The sequence below is a fragment of the Balaenoptera ricei genome, chromosome 14, assembly GCF_028023285.1.
Source record: "Balaenoptera ricei isolate mBalRic1 chromosome 14, mBalRic1.hap2, whole genome shotgun sequence".
Classification (NCBI taxonomy): Eukaryota; Metazoa; Chordata; class Mammalia; order Artiodactyla; family Balaenopteridae; genus Balaenoptera; species Balaenoptera ricei.
Window position 1 is genome coordinate 40,980,046 of NC_082652.1, and position 21,486 is coordinate 41,001,531.

The window sequence follows — 21,486 nt, forward strand, 5'->3', positions numbered from 1 at the left end:
ATTCAGTTCTCATGTATAGTTAGTATTCTGACTATTTAGTGTGTTTTGTGTGTTTGGTCTTTTGAGTATGAGATATCTCTTCGCCCTTTCATTCTTCTAACACACACGTACACACAAACACACACACGCTCCACTTGCTAAGCACTTATTGTATTAATACATCTCGGGAATTCTGCCTGCGTCTAACAAACTCTTTGCTGACCAGTTACTTAAAACATCTTGAGAGAATGTGCCTATGTTTCACAAGCTTACTTGTCTAACAGAACTGAAAATTCTCTAAAGCAAACGCACATTAGCGCCATCCACATAGGCAGCTCCTTCCCCAGCAGCCGGGTCCACAGGAACGATGTTTGCAGTGGCGAACATCCTTCAGTTTGCCACTGCCCGGTGCTCTCAGCTCTGGGGTTTAACCCACAGAATTAGGTGATACCAGCATCATTTGAATATGAGCAGACTGGCTCTGAGCTTAGACCTTTTGTTTGTGAGTTAGTGATGTCATTCAATGTTAAATGCAACTTGGAGGTGGTACAGAAGGAAACTGCTTGCCTGGGAAGCGGAGTCTTGGCATTTTAAATTCAGGCAAGTCTGGAACTTGGTGTCCCTTTGGCACTAGAGTCTGGGCCAGGCTCCTGAAAGAACTTGGCTTTGTTTCCATGTTCACTTTTTTTTTTTTGCAGCCCTAGAAATGGAACCTTTTGCTAGGTAGCTGAATTGAGAGAATCCTCTTGGCTTGGTATTGCTAGTGAAAATCTTTGAGTGAAACAGAATGTAACATTAGTAACCCCAAGATTACGGTGCTAACTCTGAAAAATATTCATACTTACTGTGTCTTCATATTTGTACTTTGAGATCTTTACTTTCTAAAGACCTTAAAAATATATTAATGTTGGAATAGCTTCAGAATAACTTAATCTTTTTTAATTGGGTTGAAAATGTTGCCTGTGGTCTGTCCATCCCTTTGTATTACATGTTTCATTTTCCTTTGTCCCCTGTCTCTCCAGGCAAGAGCACACACTTGTATATTTGTGGTAGAATCTTAACTTAAACAGCTCCTAATTATACCTGCTAGATAAAATATGGAATTTCTCTATTTTTTTTTTTTTTAAACCTCTACGTGACCACAGGCAGAATTATAAAGACAACTTACATTTTCTAAAGGACTGCAGGGAATTCCCTGGTGGTCCAGTGGTTAGGACTCAGCACTTTCACTGCCGTGGGCCTGGGTTTGATACCTGGTTGGGGAACTAAAATCCTATAAACTGTGTGGCCAAAAAAAAAGGACTGAAGAGGATGAAGCAAACAAAACATAGTATAATAAGAAAAAAGTAACTATCAAGGGAACAAAAACAGAAGTTAAATTAATATAAAAAGTATTAGTTACCTAAATCCATTTATGTTTACCATATTGCTATATAAAAGATAACTCTCAGATCAGGATAAAAAAGACAAATCCAACAAACTAAATAAATACGCAAGCTAACTAAAAAAATTTAAATGGTGATACAAAAGTACAAAGTAAAAGAGTAGACAAAACATATCAGGCATACATAAATTTAAAAAATGACAGCAATGATAATTTAAGAATTGAGGGCAAAATGCATTAAATGGAACAAAGCTGGTTTAAAACCTTATGGTACTTGACAATTAAACTGTAACAGTCATAAAATTGTATATTCCTAAGAAATAGCATTTTTTTCTTAAACATAATAAGAAACTTGCAGAAACACAATTATGAGAAACTGACAACTCTTTCATTCTTAAAAAATCTATTTTATAATAAAATAGTCTCTGAGGTTTCTGTTCAGTTTTGCTATAATCCTAATACTGCTCTAAAAAATAAACATTACTAATTAAAAACAAATCTGGAATTTCTCCCAGGGTTCTGAAATAACTTGTGAGAAGCTGAATTGCTACTTACTGCAAGTCTTCGTCCTAAAAGTTAGAAAACAATATTGTGATTTATTTCCCAGTGCTATTAACAGGAGACAGGGTACCTATAGACAATACCTATTTTTTAAAGACAATGTACCTTTCCTAAGAGCATTTTTATTCACATGAATTCATTTATTTCAGCATCCCTGAGAGTATAAACAAAAATTACTTCCTAAGGTCCAAAATTGTGTAAGTTATGAAGTTGGCGCTGAAATCTGGTACTATTGACCATTATTTAACATTCTTCGTTATACTGTGTGCCCATTAAAAGAAAAAAATTACAGTAATTTAAACAAATGAATTATTCAGTTGGAAGGTATGGCTTTAAAGTGAACTATTTACGTAGTTCCAGAGCATAGAGAATATGAAAATAATTTCTGCCAGTCTGCAAGTTCTGGCATTATTCTGACACCAAAACTTACAGAGGAGAGCACTAAACAAACTCCTCTTCATTCTGAACGTAGAAATTCTAAATAAATATTAGCAAATCAAATCCAGCAACGTATTTTTTAAATGCCATATTACAACCTAGTAGGGCTTATTCCAAAAAGGCTCTCGTGGTTCAGCCTCAGGAACTGTATCCCTGTTATCCCCGGCATTAAGGAAGTCATTGATAAAACCATTCAGTCCTATCAATAGATGCCCAAATGGCATTTAATGAAATGCATTACCCAGCCCAGATTTTAAAAAACCAAACAAACTATTAGCAAATTAGAAAGGAAATCTCTCTATTTGGTAAAAATGGGCATCTACTAAAAACATGCAGCAAACTGTATTTAATGGTGCAACATTAAAACATCCTCTTTTTCATATTTTTTTATATACTATATAATAATGTATACACATCCTTTGTATTAGAATAAACCAAGGATACGTGCTATGCTTGCTTAATATACAGTATTTTAACTGGAGGTCCTACCCAATTACAACTGTCTATTGTAAATGAAGAGACAGCACTATCATTACTTGCAAATGGTTTGAATATCTCCCTGGAAAATCCAAGAGAAAAAGAGATTAAGAATTTTAAAAATTCCTGAGTATAATGATGTGACGTGTACAAAATCAACTTGCAAAAATCCACAGATTTCCTACATACCAGCAACATTCACTTGGAGAATAAAATGGAGAAACAAATCCCTTTTGCAGTTGCCATAAGTGTTATAAAATGCCTAAGAATACACCTATCAAGAAGTCCCGAGTAACTGGAAAAACACGCAGTATCCCTGTAGTGACAGCGCTGTAGCTGTAAGTCTTGCTGATTTTAATTTGGCAGTAAATATGCTCCGTTTAATTTGGCAAAGATTCGTGCTTTTATTCTTCATGGCTTCCTCTGGAAGCAGATAAAGCTTGCCAACATTTTTTTCTCCTTTTACCAGCAAGGAAACTGAGGCTTCAAGTAGTTTTTGTGACACAGTGTATCAGTGCACAATTCATGAGACAAAAGCCTGTATAGTACTAATTCTTGACTTCATACTAATCCATTTTCTATATTTTCTTCAGGGTATGTGTATTTCTTTAAAAATTAAACTGGGAATCGAGTATCAAATTGAGGATAACCCTCCTTTCTCTGCTGGGTTGTGGATGTTTTAATTTGTAACCATAAAGACTCCCACAGATCACTTTTATTCTGAATTGTTTTGGTGCAAAGGGAACTGTATTTCCACTATTTTAATGGCTGTTCATTGTACTTCCTTAATGAGTGATCAGACTACAAGTAGAATTAATTTTGTAGTTATGCTTGCTCCTGGGGTAATGCCGTTAAGCTCCATAAGTGGTCTCAGTACTTTCCAGTCCTATTCAAGTGCTTGTAACACAAAGAGCCTGGGACTTTCTTCACAGTTTCATCTTTAAGGAAGTATACTGTTCTAGTTTCCCAAGGCTGTTGTAACAAATTACCACAAAGTTTATGGCTTAAAACGACAGAAATTTATTCTCTCACAATTCTGGAGTCCAGAAGTCCAAAATCAGTTTCTCTGGCCCCAAATCAAGGTGGTCAGCAGGGCGCTGCTCCCTCCGGAGGCTCTAGGGAAAGTCCATTCCTTGCCTCTTGCCTCTGGTGGCTGCCAGCATTCCTGGGCTTGTGGCCACATCACTCCAGTCTCTGCCTCCATCCTCACATTGCCTTCTCCTCTGCTTGCGTCAACCCTCTCTCTGCTTCCCTCTTGTAGGGATACTTGTTGATCGCATTTAGCGCCCCCTGGATAATCCAGGAACTCTCCCTCATCTCCAGATCCTTAACTTAATCACACTTGCATCCCTCTCCCTGAAGAAAGCATGCAGTTGGAGCAGAATTTGAATACTAGTCAATTGCTAGCTCCCTGACCTTGACTGAGCACTTAACGTCGTTGAACGTCAGTTTCTTCATCCGAAAATGGAACTAATACATACCTATCTCAGAGTTTTTGAAAGGGTTAAGAGCAATAATGTTGATTCGAGTATTACTTGGCTTCTATTTTTCTTTTCTTGCATTCAGAGCTTAGCTTTGACTCATCTTGGTGGCTTCAGAGTCCAGTTCCATCCTGGGCACCCAGTAGTTGCCTGATAAATGTTCACTGAGTAGTTTTCTGTCCTCTGAAGGGCGGCGTGGCGTTGCACTGCCATGCACTGAACCCCAGCTAGGGTCAGCTTGGTATTGATGGCCCATCTGGAAATATCCTGTGGGTGATAGCTGAATGCCATTAACTTGGGAAACTGGGGAGGTGCATGCAAAAGCAGAATCCCTAACGCTAATCCCTATTCTGTGCAAATAGGCTAAATTGAGTGCATGTGTGATGCAGGGAAAGAAGTATTGATCCAGAAAGGGGAAAGTTAGAAATGGGAGTAATGAATGTCCAGATCTCTCTACACACACACATCCTTTTCATATTGATTGATTTTTTACCTTTGGTATCTTGGCTGTGTGCTCACAATCAGTGTAAATGTCTGACTTCTGAGCTGGGGGCCTGTTTCATTCCTGTGAGGTTCCCTTCAACTAGGTGTTGAGCTAGTTGAGAACAGGAATTAGTGATACAATGATGGGTATCTTCCGTGGCTACCTGCCGTATCTTCCGAGCACTCGTGGGTGGTGATACAGGATTGAACGCTACAGTCTGAACCTTGCTGACAGCAGAGTGAAGTGTTACTATGGGGCACGAACAGTCACTGGTCCAGCCATGGCCGTGGTTACTGAGTCACTTGGCTTCCAGTGTTCCTGAGTCACAGACTGTCTTGCCGATCTCCTTGCTGACTCATCTGTGCCCTGTGTGGAGTCCTGGGGCCTCCTGCAGAGACCGTGCATCACTCAAGGAGCTGAGGAACGTGGTGGGTCTGGTCTCAGGGAAGCCAGCAGCCCCTCTTCTAAGACCCTTCATGCCCCAGCCTGGCTGCGCTGGGGGACAAGAGGCAGCAGGGGCCTTGGAAGGGAGTCGCCTGGGAGTAGCAGAGGGAGGCACACAGGGAAGCACAGAGAGCAGGGCTGAGTGTAGGGTGGGAAGAGAGGCGCTGGCACCTGCGGGAGGGAGAAAGGAGCGCTCCTGGGCATGTGTCAGCGAGGGCAGGCTGTGTCGCATCTTCGGGACATTTAGGATTTATATTATTACTGATGTGTGATACTTAACGCCTGTCGTTGCTGCATTTACAGTTTAGTTTACCTCCCTTTTATCCTGATGGTGCCTTTTAGGTGCTCTTACCAGGTGCTTGTGGCATCAGATCAGCAGACTTTGAAAGAGATCTTTCATGGAAGAAAAAACTAAATGTATTTAACCAGGAAAAGGTGGGACAGGCATTTGAGAGTCTTTTGGGGTTCTGGACAGTGCTAGATGAATGCAAAAGTCGGAAGTGTAATCTGGATCCTCAGAGAATTTCTGAAGTGTTGGGAGAAGAGGGGTGATGACCCGAAGCATTCGGAGAACAGCACCGAGTTGTGTGGTAGAGAGTGAGGGGGTCCCGGAACGGGGAGAGGCTGAGGCTGGGCTAATGGACGGGCTCTGGGCAGTACTGACTGCCAGTCTCTCTGGGCCCGGTGGGTGTATGCAGGAGGATGAGATGCAGTCCCTCTCGTGTCGAACTTACCTGGACTAAGGAGCCAGATCAGCAAATCATTATATTGATAATACACCAAGTTCTAGTGCACATGTGCACAGAGACCGCTGTGGGAGAGGGTGGTGTGAGCCGCACCCTCACTGGTGGGTCCTTCTGCCTGAGCAGAAGGAGAAGTGATCTGTGCTCGGTTCAGCTCCCAACCAGGTAAGGGGAGAGGGGGCGTTTTCCCAGAAATCTTTAAATCGCTCTCTTCTATACTGCTTAATCTGCTTAACTACCAAGGGAAAGGATGCTTTTGAATTAGGATGCTCGTAATGTTAATGACAGATCTTAGCCAGTAACTGTTTTCATTTCTTCCTTAGTGTCAAATCAACAGTGCCTTGACTTCCTTCCATACTGCTCTGGAACTTGCAGTAGACCAGAGAGAAATCCAACATGTGTGTCTGTATGAAATTGGTAAGTATCGAATGTCTGTCCAGTCCCTTGTCATTGAAATAGTATTAATGCAATAGCTCCTGTCCAGCTGAATGTCCAGCTTCTTGTCCTGCAGTGTTAACGCATTCCTGTGCATGTTTTCATTGTTAATGCTGTTCAGTTTGTGTCTTTGTGAAATGCCTGCCGCCTTGTATAATAATAGGACTTTGTTACCATAGCGCAAGTAGTGGTACTTAATGAATTCTCATTACTTCTTTCTAATATTTTGCTCCTTATAACATTTAGATTCTAGAATGATAGGTAAAATTAAATTAATTGAGTAAAAATCATTTGTGAATCTTTTATTGGACTGGATATTAGAATTCAGAACTGTTTTCTCTTCCCTCCCACCAATGTTTACTTAAGAGAAAAATACGGCTTAGGAGAAAATTGGGCACATAGATTCCAATTCCAGCTCCTCTGCCAACTAACTTGGAGCCCTCACCCTCGTAGTAGCCCCTGGAGCTCAGGCGCCTGCCCTTGGAGCAGCTGCGTAATTAAGATGAAATTAGCCAGGTGAGCATGAGGCAGGGTGCCTGGCACATATGTTAGCTGCTTCCTCCTGCTTCTCCCCTCCTGGAGAGGAATTTATAGACAGACTTGGAGGCATTTGTTTGCCACTTGCTTGCCTGCTGTAGACAGAATTGTTTTCCTGAATCTTTTTTTAAAGAAGAGTGCAAACTAGAAGATTGAGAACTGCCCAGTAAACAGTATTATGTTTTAAACACCTGTTATAGCTTAGGGAGTGGAGATGAGGTATGATCCAGTGGGAAATGTATTTTTCCGTAAACTCTGCTGGAGCTCTGGTTAGTAGCCATAATGTGGAATGGAATGTGAAACACATTATCAATGTGATGTTTTGAGTCAGACCAGGCATCTCTGATTTCACAACCGATGAAACAGTATAGGACTTGAATGGAAGGAACTAGCTTCGATGTCCTTTTATTTCTCTTGTTTAGGACACTGTTATCTTTTTTCTTCTAGTTTTATTGAGATACCGTTGACACGTAACATTGTATTTAAGGTGTACAACATGAAGATTTGATACCTGTATATATTGTGAAATGATTATGGTGGCCTTTTTGTGTGTGTGCACCATTTCCAGGTCTGTGGCAGGGTAGAATGTCAGAGCGGAAGGAAGCTTGGAAATATCGAAACCCAGAACTAAGGACTTAGGAAGGTTAACTCAGGGTTGGGGTGGGGGGAAGTGGGAATAGCAAAGTCAGGACTCGGCCTCCTTACTCAGCTGTGGTGCTGCCTCCCACCTCTGTTGCGGCGTTTAATTCAAATTTTATCCCGATGTCCATTTTAGGATGGAAAGAATTAGCCCCAATTTTTCACTCTAAAATATGTCACCTTCATATCATATCCCATAGAATTTGACACTGAAGTTTCTGGAAGTGTGATTCCCCTCATCCCTCTAATTCAAATGGTAGGTCTAAGGTGACACGACTGCTTCATGGTGCAGCGGATAACAGAATTTTTTATGGAGGCAAATCGTGGACGGGAGAGAGCAATGGCCTTCGACCCTCAGTTCTTCCCTCTTATTAGCCGTGTGACCTTGAGCAAGTCACGAAGCCTCTTCATGCCTTAGGCTTTCTCCTTGGTCAGGTGAGGACACCGTCAGCCGCCTTTCCAAGACTGCACTAGGATTAACGAGAACTACATCAGGTGCCTGCCTGACACACAACGGGATGGCTCCGTGGATGGGAGATACCATTACTAACAACGAGGGATAAAATTCCTTGCTTCCTCATTGCTGCTGCTGCCCCCCCAGGATGCCAGCCTAACAGTGTTTTGCTCTGGGAGAGGTGGGGTCCTCTCTCTGCCCCTGCAGAGGGAAGGGTGGCAAGTACTTAATTTCTCACTGGTTTCCTCTCTACTTCTCAGAACAGGTTGCTAATTGACTGTGATCATAAATGCACAGGTGAGTGTGTGAGACTTCTCGACATGGTCACTGTGGATGTAATCTACTGGCATCGTCTCGTTCTCTGCGCCGGTGCCTGTTCTTGGGAGAGAAGAACCACTGTGCTTGGGTTGACTTCCAGCGGGGGGAGGCAAATTGGACGGTTTCCCTAGGAATTTTTACTTTCCTCCCTTCTATACTGCTTCATTGGTTGTGAAATCAGAGATGCCTTGTCTACTCAAAACATCATATTGAAAATATTTACGAGGGAAAAGGTACTTATGAAGTTTTCAGGCTGTTTACGTGGAGCCCTCACAGAGAAATTCAGCAGAATAAGACGTTTGTAACGTACAGATGGGATGTAAAGCATATTCCTTTAGGGTCCCGTACTAGAAATATCTCTTTCACAGGTTGGTGCAGCATGATAGAGCTGAATTTCAAGGATGCATTTTACTCCTTTGAGAGGCTAAAAAACGAGTCCCGGTGGTCCCAGTGCTATTACGCCTATTTAACCGCAGGTGAGTAGACCACGGTCTGCACGGCCACAGCGCGCCCTTCTCTGTCTCAGATCAGCTCACGTGCGTTGGCGGGTGGGAGAGTGATGGCAGAGGATGCAGAAGTTGTGATCTTCACCGTTTCCCACAGCGTGTGTTGTTTTGGGCTACAAGTAAACAGCAGCTGAAGAGCAGCTCTCCCCAGCCCATCTGAACAGCGGGGCAGTTCGGTGCTGCGCCCTGCCCCTCCCCACGTCCCCTCAGGGCTGGGTTGGTCACATGCTGGGTCCTGGAAATGCTTATTGTGAGCTTTTCGTTTTTGTCCATTTTGTCCTAAACAGTCTCAACTTACCCTTACCCCTCTCCTTTATTTTCTCAAATCTATTTTTGATTTATTAGGAATTTAAAGAATTTAACATGTCTTTTAAATCATGTTACTGTCTTTGTTTGGATTGTTAGTGCCCTGGTTACAGAGTTGCATGGATTTTGAGTAGTCTGTTCCAGCCTTGTTTTACTTATTAACCCTATTATAATTACAGTATGATTTTGCAGAACACAAGGTAATTCAACACTGCGTGTCATTATAGCAGAAACAACTGTAATGTCTGATAGGCATAGCAGTGTGTTTTGCCTTTTTACCCTTAAATGAAGAGATAAAGACATGATGCCCCCTGGTGGACAAAATAGCTGTCTGTGCCCTGAGCTACAATACGTGAAGTGCTGTTGTGATGCAGAATGGTCCAGGTGGAGATTGAAGAGACCCAGGTAGTTGTACATTTTCTGCCTCTCACAATGAGCTCTCCTTACACACCCATATAAGTGATTCTTTTACTTAAAATTTAAGGCTAATCCAAACATTATTTTCAATATCTTCTTATTTCTCTGAATATTTGGATTTAATAAAACGTCTCCTGTCATTCCATCCCCTTAACTGGTCTCTTTAAAACAAGATAGAATTAGAAGATGTTGACCAGTGTGTCTGTCCTGGATGTTCTGAAACTGCAGTCCATGAGCAGTTAGGATGGAAGGCCCTTATACTCACAGGCCTTCCTGCAAGTCCCGCAGGTATTAATCTGTTTTCGTATGGCTCTTATAGCTGATGTTTGAATAGGATTATTTTCAGTATCCCGCTTAGGATACTTTAAGGGTTGGTTTACAGAACTCACAGGCATCTCGGATGAAAGTAGCAGGCTTGGTGTGCACAGCACGTTGATGAATGAAAACAGAGAGGCTGCAGCACCCCCCAGCGGTCGTTAGGGTGTAATGGGGCCACATAGTCACTGTGGGCAAGTGTTTCTTTTTAATCGTTGTTGAGCATGGAACATGAAGAAATAACGGTACGGTGTGGGTGTATAGAGGAGCATTTATTCTCCAGATATTGGAAATCCCAGGATCATACCAGTTGTAGCAGATGATAAAGCGTGAAAGACTCTAGGCGCCACCTCTCCACGGGGGCTTCGTGCAGATGATGTGTGAGGAGCTCCACCTAAAGTGTACGCCGGCCCATCTGGTGGGCTGGAAGAGAAGGTCACTCTGTCAAGCACTCTGTCAGAGAAGGCTCCTTGAAGGAGCTGTCATTTGAGTTGGCCTGAAGGACAGGTACGTGTTATAGGCAGCGTCGGAGAAGATGGGCATTCAGCGACCAGAAACACTGCCACTGGGGGCTTAGTTCCTTGTGCTATTTCTTTTTTTATATTTATCTGTTTTTTTGTAAGAACATTTAAGTTCTACTCTCTTGGCAAATTTCAATTTTACAATACAGTATTATCACATGTAGTCACCATGTTATACGTTAGATCTTCAGACATTCTTCATCTTATAGCTGAGAGGTTTTTTTTTATTACGGTAAAATATACATAAAATCTATTTTAACCTTTAAAAAAAATTTTTTTTTGGCCGCACCGTGCAGCTTACAGGATCTTAATTCCCCAACCAGGAATCGCACCCAGGCCCCCAGCAGAGAAAGCCCAGAATCCTAACCACTGGACCGTCAGGGAAGTCCCTGTTTTAACCACGTTTAAGTGTGTGGTTCAGTGGCATTAAGTTCCTTCACAGCCATCACCACTGTCCAACTTCATTGTCCCAAACTGAAACTCTATGCTCATTACACAATAACTGCCCCCTCCCCAGCCCCTAACAACCACTGCTCTACTTTCTGTCTGTGTGAATTGGATTATTCTAGGTAAGCGGACTCAACACTATTTGTTGATTGAATCTGGTTTATTTCACTTAGCATAGTGCCCTCAAGGTTCATCCATATTGTAGTATGTGTCAGAATTTCATTCATTTTTAAGGCTGAGTAATATTCCATTGTATGTACAGACCATGTTCTGTTTATCCGTTCACTGTCAGTGGATGCTTGGGTTGTTTCCACCCTCTGGCCATTGTGAGTGATGCTGCTGTGAACACGGTTCTTTTTGAGACCCTGCTTTCAATTCTGTTGGGTATGTTACCCAGAAGAAGTTAACCGAAAAGCGTAGTCTGAATGGATGAGCCAAGCGTCCTCTAAGTTCTGTGTAGGTCTCAGACTTGGGATAAATCAGAGACACTCATGCTTTCAAACATCTGCGTCTTTTAAAGCAACTGTCTGTAACTGTACTGAGAGGAGGTGGTGTATATTCTTCAGGGTCTGAGGTATTAGTGTTGTAGAACCGCAAAGGTGATTCAGATCCTGATACTGTTGATGTTTATAACTCTCTTGTGTACCCACACTTGCTCATTCTTTTTTTTAATATTATGTGACTATATATAATAATGTTACCAGTTATCTGAGGAGACCTCAAGCTAGGGGCAGCTGAAATTATTCTTTTTAATTGATTTACTGTGTGACCTCAGGCAAGACTTTTAACTTTCCTGGACCTCTACATCCTCTGATCTATAATACGATGGAGTTGTTTTACAAGACAATCACTGAACTTCTTTCTGGTTTTGAAATGTTATAACACAACCGATGAGGTCATTTTGGATGGGTTCAGGCCACCACATCTGGACCAGTGCTGCTCTCATAACTGGGGGTGATCTCTCCTTTTGAATATTCAGCCTAATCCCACTTATTGCCAGTAGAAATCTTCTGCCTTTCCCATCACCTTGATGACCTCAGCTTTCTGCAAACCTTGCTGCTTGTGCTTCTTTGCCCCTTCCGTTAGCTGCCCATCCTCTGACATGCCATAGCCCTGTGCCTGGCTTGACCAAGCCCCAAAATGCGAGTATGGGACCACCCAGTTTTAGGACTACTTGAATAAAGAAGAAAGAACTAGCAAATCAATGGACATTCCAACTGGGGGTTGAAAAACAATATGTGGCAAAGACAAAAGCAGCAAAAGATTAACAGAAATGAATTCATCTTCATGGGAGTTGAAAAGAGGACGACGAAGAGTAGTTGGTAAAGTTTCAATGAAGGGATGGGACTGCAGCCTGGTGTGAAGTTTGGAGAAGGTAGCGAGCAGGTGAACCAAAGGAAATACGACTACGTCTTTGCCGGGGGCTCTGGATGGGATGAAGATAGCATGCAGACCATCAAAATCTTACCCCCCTCCAAGGCTCAGCTTGACTCTTAGTTCCTCAGAGCTACCCTAATCACTCCAAAGAGAAACCATCCCTTCCCTTGATGAGCTTTTCCAAAAGTACTTTGGTGCCAGGACTCCCAAGGCTCTCATCACTATATACATTGTAGCTCTGGACTGTGTGTCTTCTCTCTCCAGCTGAAATTTAAGTTTCTTCTGGGTGTAAACGTGTGTGTTTCTTCTTTGCATTCTTGCTGGCGGCTGTAGGTGGTAGGTGCCCAGTAAACATGTGTAGGACTAATTCATGACTTTCTTTCCAGGTGCAGGGGTATCCTTCTACCACCGTGAGGCTTTCACAGTCCTCCTGGCTCCTAAGTGTTCTTGCCTAGATTCCTTTTTCTTCCACTTTCCGAGTATGTGAGCTCTAAATGGACTGTAGTCTGTGATAATATCTGGGGGTTTTGTTACTGTTCAAGACTGTCTCCCCCAAAGAGGGCTAGGACTGTAGTTTTCCCACGTGTCCCCGCCCCCCGCCCCAAAGCTCAGGGAACCTAGCGCCAGGGAAATAGTTTTTTTTGTTTTGTTTATTTTTGGCTGCATTGGGTCTTTGTTGCTGCGTGCAGGCTTTCTTTAGTTGCGGCGAGTGGGGGCTACTCTTCGTTGTGGTGCCCAGGCTTCTTGTTGCGGAGCACGAGCCCTAGGCACGCGGGCTCAGTAGTTGTGGCACATGGGCTTAGTTGCTCCGAGGCCCGTGGGATCTTCCCGGACCAGGGATCGGGCCCATGTCCCCTGCGTTGGCAGGCGGATTCTTAACCACTGCGCCACCAGGGAAGTCCCAGGAAATAGTTGTTGAATCGGTGGAACGATGATCAGCAGGATGGTGTAGTCCCATGTGTAACAGTCTTTAAAAATATTTGCTCCCACTGGGCCCGTGAGCCACAATTACTGAGCCTGCGCGTCTGGAGCCTGTGCTCCGCAACGGGAGAGGCCGCGATAATGAGAGGCCCGCGCACTGCGATGAAGAGTGGCCCCCGCTTGCCGCAACTGGAGAAAGCCCTCTCACAGAAACGAAGACCCAACACAGCCATAAATAAATAAATAAATAAAATTAAAAAAAAAAATTTGCTCCCATTTTTTCCTTTGGTAACGTTTTCCAAGTATCATCAACCTAGGTGTCCCTTAGTGGCATTTTCCGCCTAATACTTAAAGATTACAACGATGGTTTCTTACAGTTTGTCAGGGAGCCACCGGTGATGTGGACGGGGCACAGATTGTCTTTAAAGAAGTTCAGAAACTCTTCAAAAGGAAAAACAATCAGATTGAACAGTTCTCAGTGAAAAAGGTATGTTGGAACCTGTTGATCTGGTGTGTCATTTATGATGGATATTTGCAACCATTGCCACCTTGGACAGGTTTTAAGAAATCATATGCAAAGCTGGCAACCTAATGCCATGCAAAATGCAGTTCACGACTGTGGAGAGAATTTACTCCCATGTCATTCTTCTGCTCTGAGTGCAAAGTACTGTTTGGTTGCAAATAATTAAAGCAGTTGTTTCTTTGAATGAATAGAGACATTACAGATCCTGTGGCGCTCATGAGCCTCCGGAGAGGAAGTGCATCTGTCTGAAGAGCTAGGTAGTCTCAGAAGAATGCAAATCAGCAGAACCTGGGCAAGAGATACAGACTGTTGGTTCTCATATAGTGAAAGCATCACATTCTGCCCTAATAAAAAACAAAAGTGTGCATCAAATATACCAGCAGAAGGGCCCAGGACTGTAGGGACCAAGCCCCTAATTTACTTCTGTACTTTTAAAAATACAGTTTAGCTGAATTACCATGGGTTACCTGACAACTTATATCCTGAATTTTCCATGTTTTTAGTTGTAAGTTTTTATTGAATGAACATTTAATGATTTAGTGTGAGTATAAACTAGATTGTAATGTGGAATGCCCCTGAGAGGACTGGGACTAATTAGAAAACTAAAACGTCAATAAAACTGTAACTAAAAGGCATCTAGTATTACATCCTCCATATAAACCCATCAAGTTATTATTTGTCACCCAGCTTTTTATAAATTTCTTTGACTTAGAATGAAACTAGATTCATTTCAGTTTAAAGTTTTCAAAATATATCCTGGATCTTGATAGTAGATTGAATTGAATAAGAGAAAGGCATATCTACCAATATATTAAAAATCAGAGAGCAAAATTTAGAGAGAAATTTTCATTTTTAACTTTGCGGGAGGGGATCGTTCACATCAAATATGAACCATGTATTTTTTAATGTCTCCGAAATTTTTTTTTAATCTGAATTTGGTTTTTTTCTAATGTTGCCTAATCATTCCAACTGCTTGCAGGCAGAGAGATTTCGGAAACAAACCCCAACCAAAGCGCTGTGCGTGCTGGCGTCCATTGAAGTGTTGTACTTGTGGAAAGCCCTCCCCAACTGCTCCCTCCCCAACCTACAGAGGATGAGTCAAGGTAAAAAACAAAACAAAACTGTGCACAGCAGCTTGTTCCTTCAGTGTGTCACTAATCTCCTCTGATTCAGAGAGTACAAATCTGTCATTCTTGGACAAATGGTGCGATGGTTGAAAAAGTTCCGTCACTTAGGTGATGGGAGTAGGAGGCACTGGAAGGGACAGATGTACTTGCCTTGTCCGCGGTGTGAGGCGATGCACACTGATCGTCAGGGTTGGTAATCCTAAAGCCATGCAGGTGGCTGGAAGCATATGTTTCCACCTGCCCCCCCAACAATGAAACCTCTTTTTTCATATGGACATCCATTAAAATGCACAGATATTAAGTGTACATGCAGTTCAGTGAGTTTTGACAAATATACACACTGTGGCATCCACACCATGATCAAAACATAGAACATTTCTTCCACCCCTGAGATTTCCCTTATGCCCCTTCTCAGTCAGGCCCCACCCATGGCACCCTCTGTTCTGATTTTTCTCTCCACAGATTATGTTTTAACTTCGTACAAGTGGAATCAGACAGTGTGTACTTTTTAGTGCGTGGCTTCATTTGTACAGCCTAGTGTCTGTGACTCCCACGTTGTATCTGTGTCAGTAGTTTGTTCCTCTCACTTGTTGAGTGGGATTCCATCGTATGGCTCTACCTGTCCCACGATTTGTTTATTCCTTCTCCTACGGGACATTTGGTTTGTTTCTGGGTTTTTAGTGATCGTGCGTAAAGCTGCTACAAACATAAGTGTGCAACATAAGTGTACTGACCTTTTGTGTGGAATTACATGCTGATTTCTCTTGAGTAGACACCAAGGAGTATAACTGGGAACCTACCTTTTTGATTCATATGTTTAAAAAATCATAAGACTATAAGTTATGGTAATAAAACCTTCACAAAGTCATTTTTATTATAGTGGTAGGAGAAGTTCATGGAGAGAATAAATCTTTGAGTAAAATAAAGCTTTACTGGTTATTAAAGAAATATTGTGGGCTTCCCTGTTGGCACAGTGGTTAAGAATCTGCCTGCCAATGCAGGGGACATGGGTTCGAGCCCTGGTCCAGGAAGATCCCACATGCCGCAGAGCAGCTAAGCCCGTGCACCACAACTACTGAGCCCGTGTGCCGCAACTACTGAAGCTTGCGTGCCTAGAGCCCGTGCCTCACAACAAGAGAAGCCACCACAGTGAGAAGCCCGTGCACCACAATGAAGAGTAGCCCCGCTCGCTGCAACTAGAGAAAGCCCGCGTGCAGCAACAAAGACCCAATGCAGCCAAAAATAAATAAAATAAAAATAAATAAATTTTTAAAAAAAAGAAATATTGTAACATTTCTTCTAAAGGTATAATGGCAGACATTTGAATGATATTTTATAGTCTGGCAGGTTATTTCCTTTGCTCTTCACTGGAACCCAGGGAAGTAGAAAAGGCAGACAGCATTGTTGTGCCCATTTTATGATGAGGAAGGCGAGACTCGGAACAGTTAGGTGACTTGCCCAGCTCCCATAGGAGCAAGTGTCTCTGCTGCTGGCCTGAGGATGGCACATTGAATAGCAAAGCTTTCAGCTCTCTACACACAGCTTCATATTCCTGGGAGCATGAAGATATTTAAATCATGCAGCTGGAAAAATGATTACATGGTGAGAATGCTGTGTTAAAACAAAACACAGGGACTTCCCTGGTGGCGCAGTGGTTAAGAATCCACCTGCCAATGCAAAGGGACACGGGTTCGATCCCTGGTCTGGGAAGATCCCACATGCTGTGGAGCAACTAAGCCCGTGCACCACAGCTACTGAGCCTGTGCTCTAGAGCCTGCAAGCCACAACTACTGAAGCCCGTGTGCCTAGAGCCCGTGCTCCACAACAAGAGAAGCCACCGCAATGAGAAGCCCGCACACCGCAACGAAGAGTAGCCCCCGCTCGCCGCAACTGGAGAAAGCCCACGCACAGCAATGAAGACCCAACATGGCCAAAAATAAATAAATAAATTAATTAATTAAAAAAACGAAACACGCACACATACAGTTATCCCTGTGTATCTGTGGGGGATTGGTTCCAGGACCCCCTACACGTACCAAAATCTGTGAATGCACAAGTCCCTCATATAAAATGGTGTAGTATTTGCATATAACCTACGTGCACTTTTCCATGTTTACTTTAAATCATCTCCAGATTACTTGTAATACCTGATATGATGTAAATGCTATATATGTAGTTGCAAATACAATGTAAATAGTATGTAATTAGTTGCTGGGTGTGCGGCAAATTTAAGTTTTGCTTTCTGGAATTTTTTTTTTTCCAGAATATTTTCGATCCACAGTTGGTTGCATCTGTGAATGTAGAACCTGTGGGTATGGAATGCCACTGACTGTTCATCCAAAAATATGATTTTATAGAAAGCAGTTACCTTTGGAAATGTAGTCTTATTCACATATATGCTGCTCTTTTCCAAAAGTGATTTAGTATTAATATTTTGGACTTATTCAAAAATAGTGGCTGTACAAAATTTGTCAGATTTCTTTGTAGTCACACTTGTTTTTGATCAAATATAGCGTTTTCCCTTGAATCACATACTTTTATTATCAGAATTCCCTGCAGATGCCTTTTGCTTATTTAAAAAAAAAAAAAAAGGTTCCCTCTCAAAGGTCAAAAAGTTCGTCAGTGTTGATATTCCAGAGCAACATAGTGCAACTCCGAAAGAAGTTGTGTGCAGAGACCCTGTAATTAGGGTAAGTGTATAACCCTCCTAAGGGAATTACTTGAAAGGAAACAGAATTTTCCCAGATGTTCAAGTTCTGCTCTGTTTAAAAAGATTCATAATTTTAAACCCATCCCTGGTTGTTGATGCAAGTCTGGAATATCTACCAGTGTCTACCTCAAAGGACCAGTAAGGAATTTTAGGTATTCTTTTTTTAAAAAATAAATTTATTTATTTATTTACTTATTTTATTTATTTATTTTTTAGTTTTTGGCTGCATTGGGTCTTCATTGCTGCTCATGGGCTTTCTCTAGTTGCGGCCAGCGGGGGCTACTCTTCGTTGCGGTGCACGGGCTCTAGGCGTGCGACCTTCAGTAGTTGTGGCATGCGGGCTCAGTAGTTGTGGTTCGCGGACTCTAGAGTGCAGGCTCTGTAGTTATTGTGCACAGGCTTAGTTGCCCCACGGCATGTGGGCTCTTCCCGGACCAGGGCTCGAACCCGTGTCCCCTGCATCGGCAGGTGGATTCTTAACCACTGCACCACCAGGGAAGCCCCTTAGGTATTCTTTTTTTTTTTCCCCCAATTGGGTTTTGTTTGTGTGTTTGTTTGTTTTATTAATTTATTTATTTTTGGCTGTGTTGGGTCTTCGTTTCTGTGCGAGGGCTTTCTCTAGTTGTGGCAAGCGGGGGCCACTCTTCATCGCGGTGCGTGGGCCTCTCACTATCGTGGCCTCTCTTCTTGCGGAGCACAGGCTTCAGACGCACAAGCTCAGTAGTTGTGGCTCACGGGCCCAGTTGCCCCGCGGCATGTGGGATCTTCCCAGACCAGGGCTTGAACCCATGTACCCTGCATTAGCAGGCAGATTCTCAACCACTGTGCCACCAGGGAAGCCCTAGGTATTCTTTTTAATGCACAAGTGCAGGATCATGTGTTTAGAGATAATTAAAACAGACATGCAAATATAAAATGGTAATTGGCAGGCACAAGAACGATCATCACTTAATGTGACTAAATATTCTCTGAGCTCCTTTCCAGCTGTCAAAATAAACAACAACAATGTGGCCCTGGGGAGGGAGGCAGGCTCTGGAGTGAACATGAGATAATTCTCTAATATTTTTGCTAAAAGTCCAGTTAAGAGATCTGTTAATTAGATTATCTCATTCTCCAGTGTTAAGCAGTAATGATCCAAATCAACTCAGTCATATAGAAAACAGGTGAAGATCTTTGTAGAGAAATAGTCAAATTCCGGGAAAAAAACAAACAAACACCTGATCGTGGGTGATAGCGGTCATCTGCATTGATTACACTCTTCCCATCAGGCCCACACAGCTTTGTGCACTCAGCTTATCAGAGTCCCTGTCTGTGACTCCCTGCATCAGCAGAGCTAGCTGGATTCTTATATCCTTGTCTTGTCATTTCATTCATTCCCTTCCTCACCCACCTGCCCCTCTCCACTGCATTCTTCCTCTGCGTTTTAAGGATGTTACCGTGTATTCTCAGCACAGCAGAGTGCTCCTATTAAAACCTAAGTTATGTGGTGGTGGTTCACTTCTGAGACCTTCTGTGGCCTCATCTTATTCAAAGTAAAAGTCTGGATCCATTGAGTGGCCTACGGTCTGTACACACGCCCCCACTGCCATTGCCTCTCACCACGCTCCCACCACCCCCCCAGTGCCTTTGCACTTGGCTGTTCTCTGCCTTCAAAAGCTCTTCCCACAAACATCCACATGGCTCCTTCACTCATTTTCTTCAGGTCTTTACCCACCTGTGGCTTTTTCAGTGGGCCTTAACCTGTACGTTTCCGACACACATGCATACCGCTATCTCCTTTCCTGGCTTTATTTTTTACCTTAGTTTGTACACTTCCTTAATACACTTATTTTACCTATCGTGTCTTTTGTGTCATCTCTCTCCTCCACAAAATGTTAGTTTCCTAAGGGCAGGAATTTTTTTCTCTTTGGTCACTGCTGTCATATAGTAGTTGCTCAGTAAATATTGAATGAATGAGTAGAGTTAATGAATGAATGAGGGGATGAATGAAGTACATTCCCCTTCCTTAACACTGCCGCTGCCTTAAGATCTTTTGAGTACTTTTTCTTTGGAGGTATTTTCCGCCTAGGTTTTTGAGGCACCTCCTGCTTCTATAGGTTTAGACTCTTCTTCACATTTACCTCTTTGCTACTCTACCCAGCTCTTCCAGTTACTTCCAGAACCTTTTCTGGAACCTTGAGCTCTCTCTCTCTTTCTATATATATATATACCTACATATACACATACATACACATATATCACACATATGTACATACATATATACATGTACATACATTTGTGTGTGATATACGTGTGTATGTGTGTACATATATTATTGTATGTATGTGTATGTTTCTATAAAGTCTTTTCAAATCTCAGTACCTTTATTGGTTCATAGAAATAATTACTATTTTTCCTCCTCTATTAGCTCCACTATGTTTCCAATTTCCACTCTTTTCATTTCCTTGGAAAACTTCCATGTTATCCTCCCAACATGTGTGCCCGTCCTCCGCAGTAGATGGCAAGCTTCTCGAAGTGGAGGGATCAAGTCTGATCCCCTCTCAGAGACTGGTGCAGTACCTCCTACAAACATGTGAAGGTGCTCATTGTGTGGTTTTTTGAATTAATATGATGCAATTGAAAGATACCAATAGACTTTATTTTTTAGAGCAGTTTTAGATTCAAGCAAAATTGGGCAGAAAGGACAGAGAGTTCCTACACACCTCAAACCCCCCCCCCCCGATGTGTACCCACACAGCCTCTCCAACCATTAACATCCCCCCCACCCCGTTGCGGTGCATTTGTTACAACTGATGAACCAACACTGGCACAGCATTATCACCTGAAGTCCGTAATTTACATTAGAGTGTATGCTTTGTTTCGTACATTCTGTGGGATTTGACAAATGTATCATGACATGTATCCACTCTTATAGATAGTATGATACAGAATAGTTTCACTGGCCTGAAAATCCCCTGTGCTGTACCTTCCAGACCTCTGGCAACTCACCACAGTTTTGCCTTTTCCAGAATGTTATGTAGTTGGAGTCGTACAGTATGCAGCCTTCTCAGATTGGCTTCTTTGACCTAGTAATAATATGATGCAATTTTGAGTCTTCTTGGCACCATGAAGTTTGATATCTTTGTCTTTCTTTGACTAAGGATACTTACTAATGGATGAGGAAGGGAAACCTTCTCAGTTTGAACTTGAATACGTTACTAAACAATGAAATGCTTAACTCTTGATGATATTTAAGGAATTAAGTGAACGTATTTCCTTCCTGCTGTTTTCGCTTCTCTTTAAGCTTGCCATGAAGTGGATGATTCATCTGTCGTTGGATTAAAGTATTTGTTTCTTGGTGCCATACACAAATGTCTAGGGAACTCAGAAGATGCTGTCCAGGTAAACTGTTCATGTGGTGTCATGGCTAAGGAAACTAAACTGTGAAAACCTACATATACGCTTGTAAATAAGAAAAAGGAGAAAGCATTACATAAAGCCAATCTCCCACTGCAGTGTGAGTTTCATCCACTTTATTTGATTAATGTCATCTTCTCAGATGCCAGAAGTTGATGATGGTTCATACTAGTTTTTAATGTGACTTCAGAGCCTTAGAATACTTCTTCACCTATGGGCTTCTTTTCTGGCACTAGCTGTTTATCAAAGATGACAGCCTCAATTGGAGGAGGAAGAAATGAGGAGGCAGACAATTTTGAAGGAGCAGAGTGAAGCCTCCTAGCTAGGTAAATACAAATATGATCAGGCATGTCAGCCTGTGTCCACTTTTCCTCCCTCTATAACTGCAGATTATTGATGCATTACTGAGGTGAGATCTAGAAAGTTGTTAGCTTAAGATATTCTGTGAACATATTATATGAAAAAGAACCATTCATTATCTTCAAATGTAGTTGGAGGGATTTTTCTGGTTTTTTTGTTTGGTTGTTTGTTTTTACAGACATCCAG

At 42.3% G+C, this 21,486-nt stretch overlaps 1 protein-coding gene across 1 annotated transcript in view; it reads left to right on the top strand.

Annotated features, from left to right (window-relative positions):
- TTC39C (tetratricopeptide repeat domain 39C) overlaps nt 1-21,486 on the top strand; it is a 104,589-nt gene that overhangs the window by 79,871 nt on the left and 3,232 nt on the right. Inside the window, exons 7-11 of the mRNA XM_059893995.1 lie at nt 6,315-6,408; nt 8,743-8,850; nt 13,562-13,671; nt 14,687-14,810; nt 20,828-20,925. Of these exons, the coding sequence (XP_059749978.1) occupies nt 6,315-6,408; nt 8,743-8,850; nt 13,562-13,671; nt 14,687-14,810; nt 20,828-20,925 (534 nt within the window). The remainder of the gene's footprint in view (nt 1-6,314; nt 6,409-8,742; nt 8,851-13,561; nt 13,672-14,686; nt 14,811-20,827; nt 20,926-21,486) is intronic.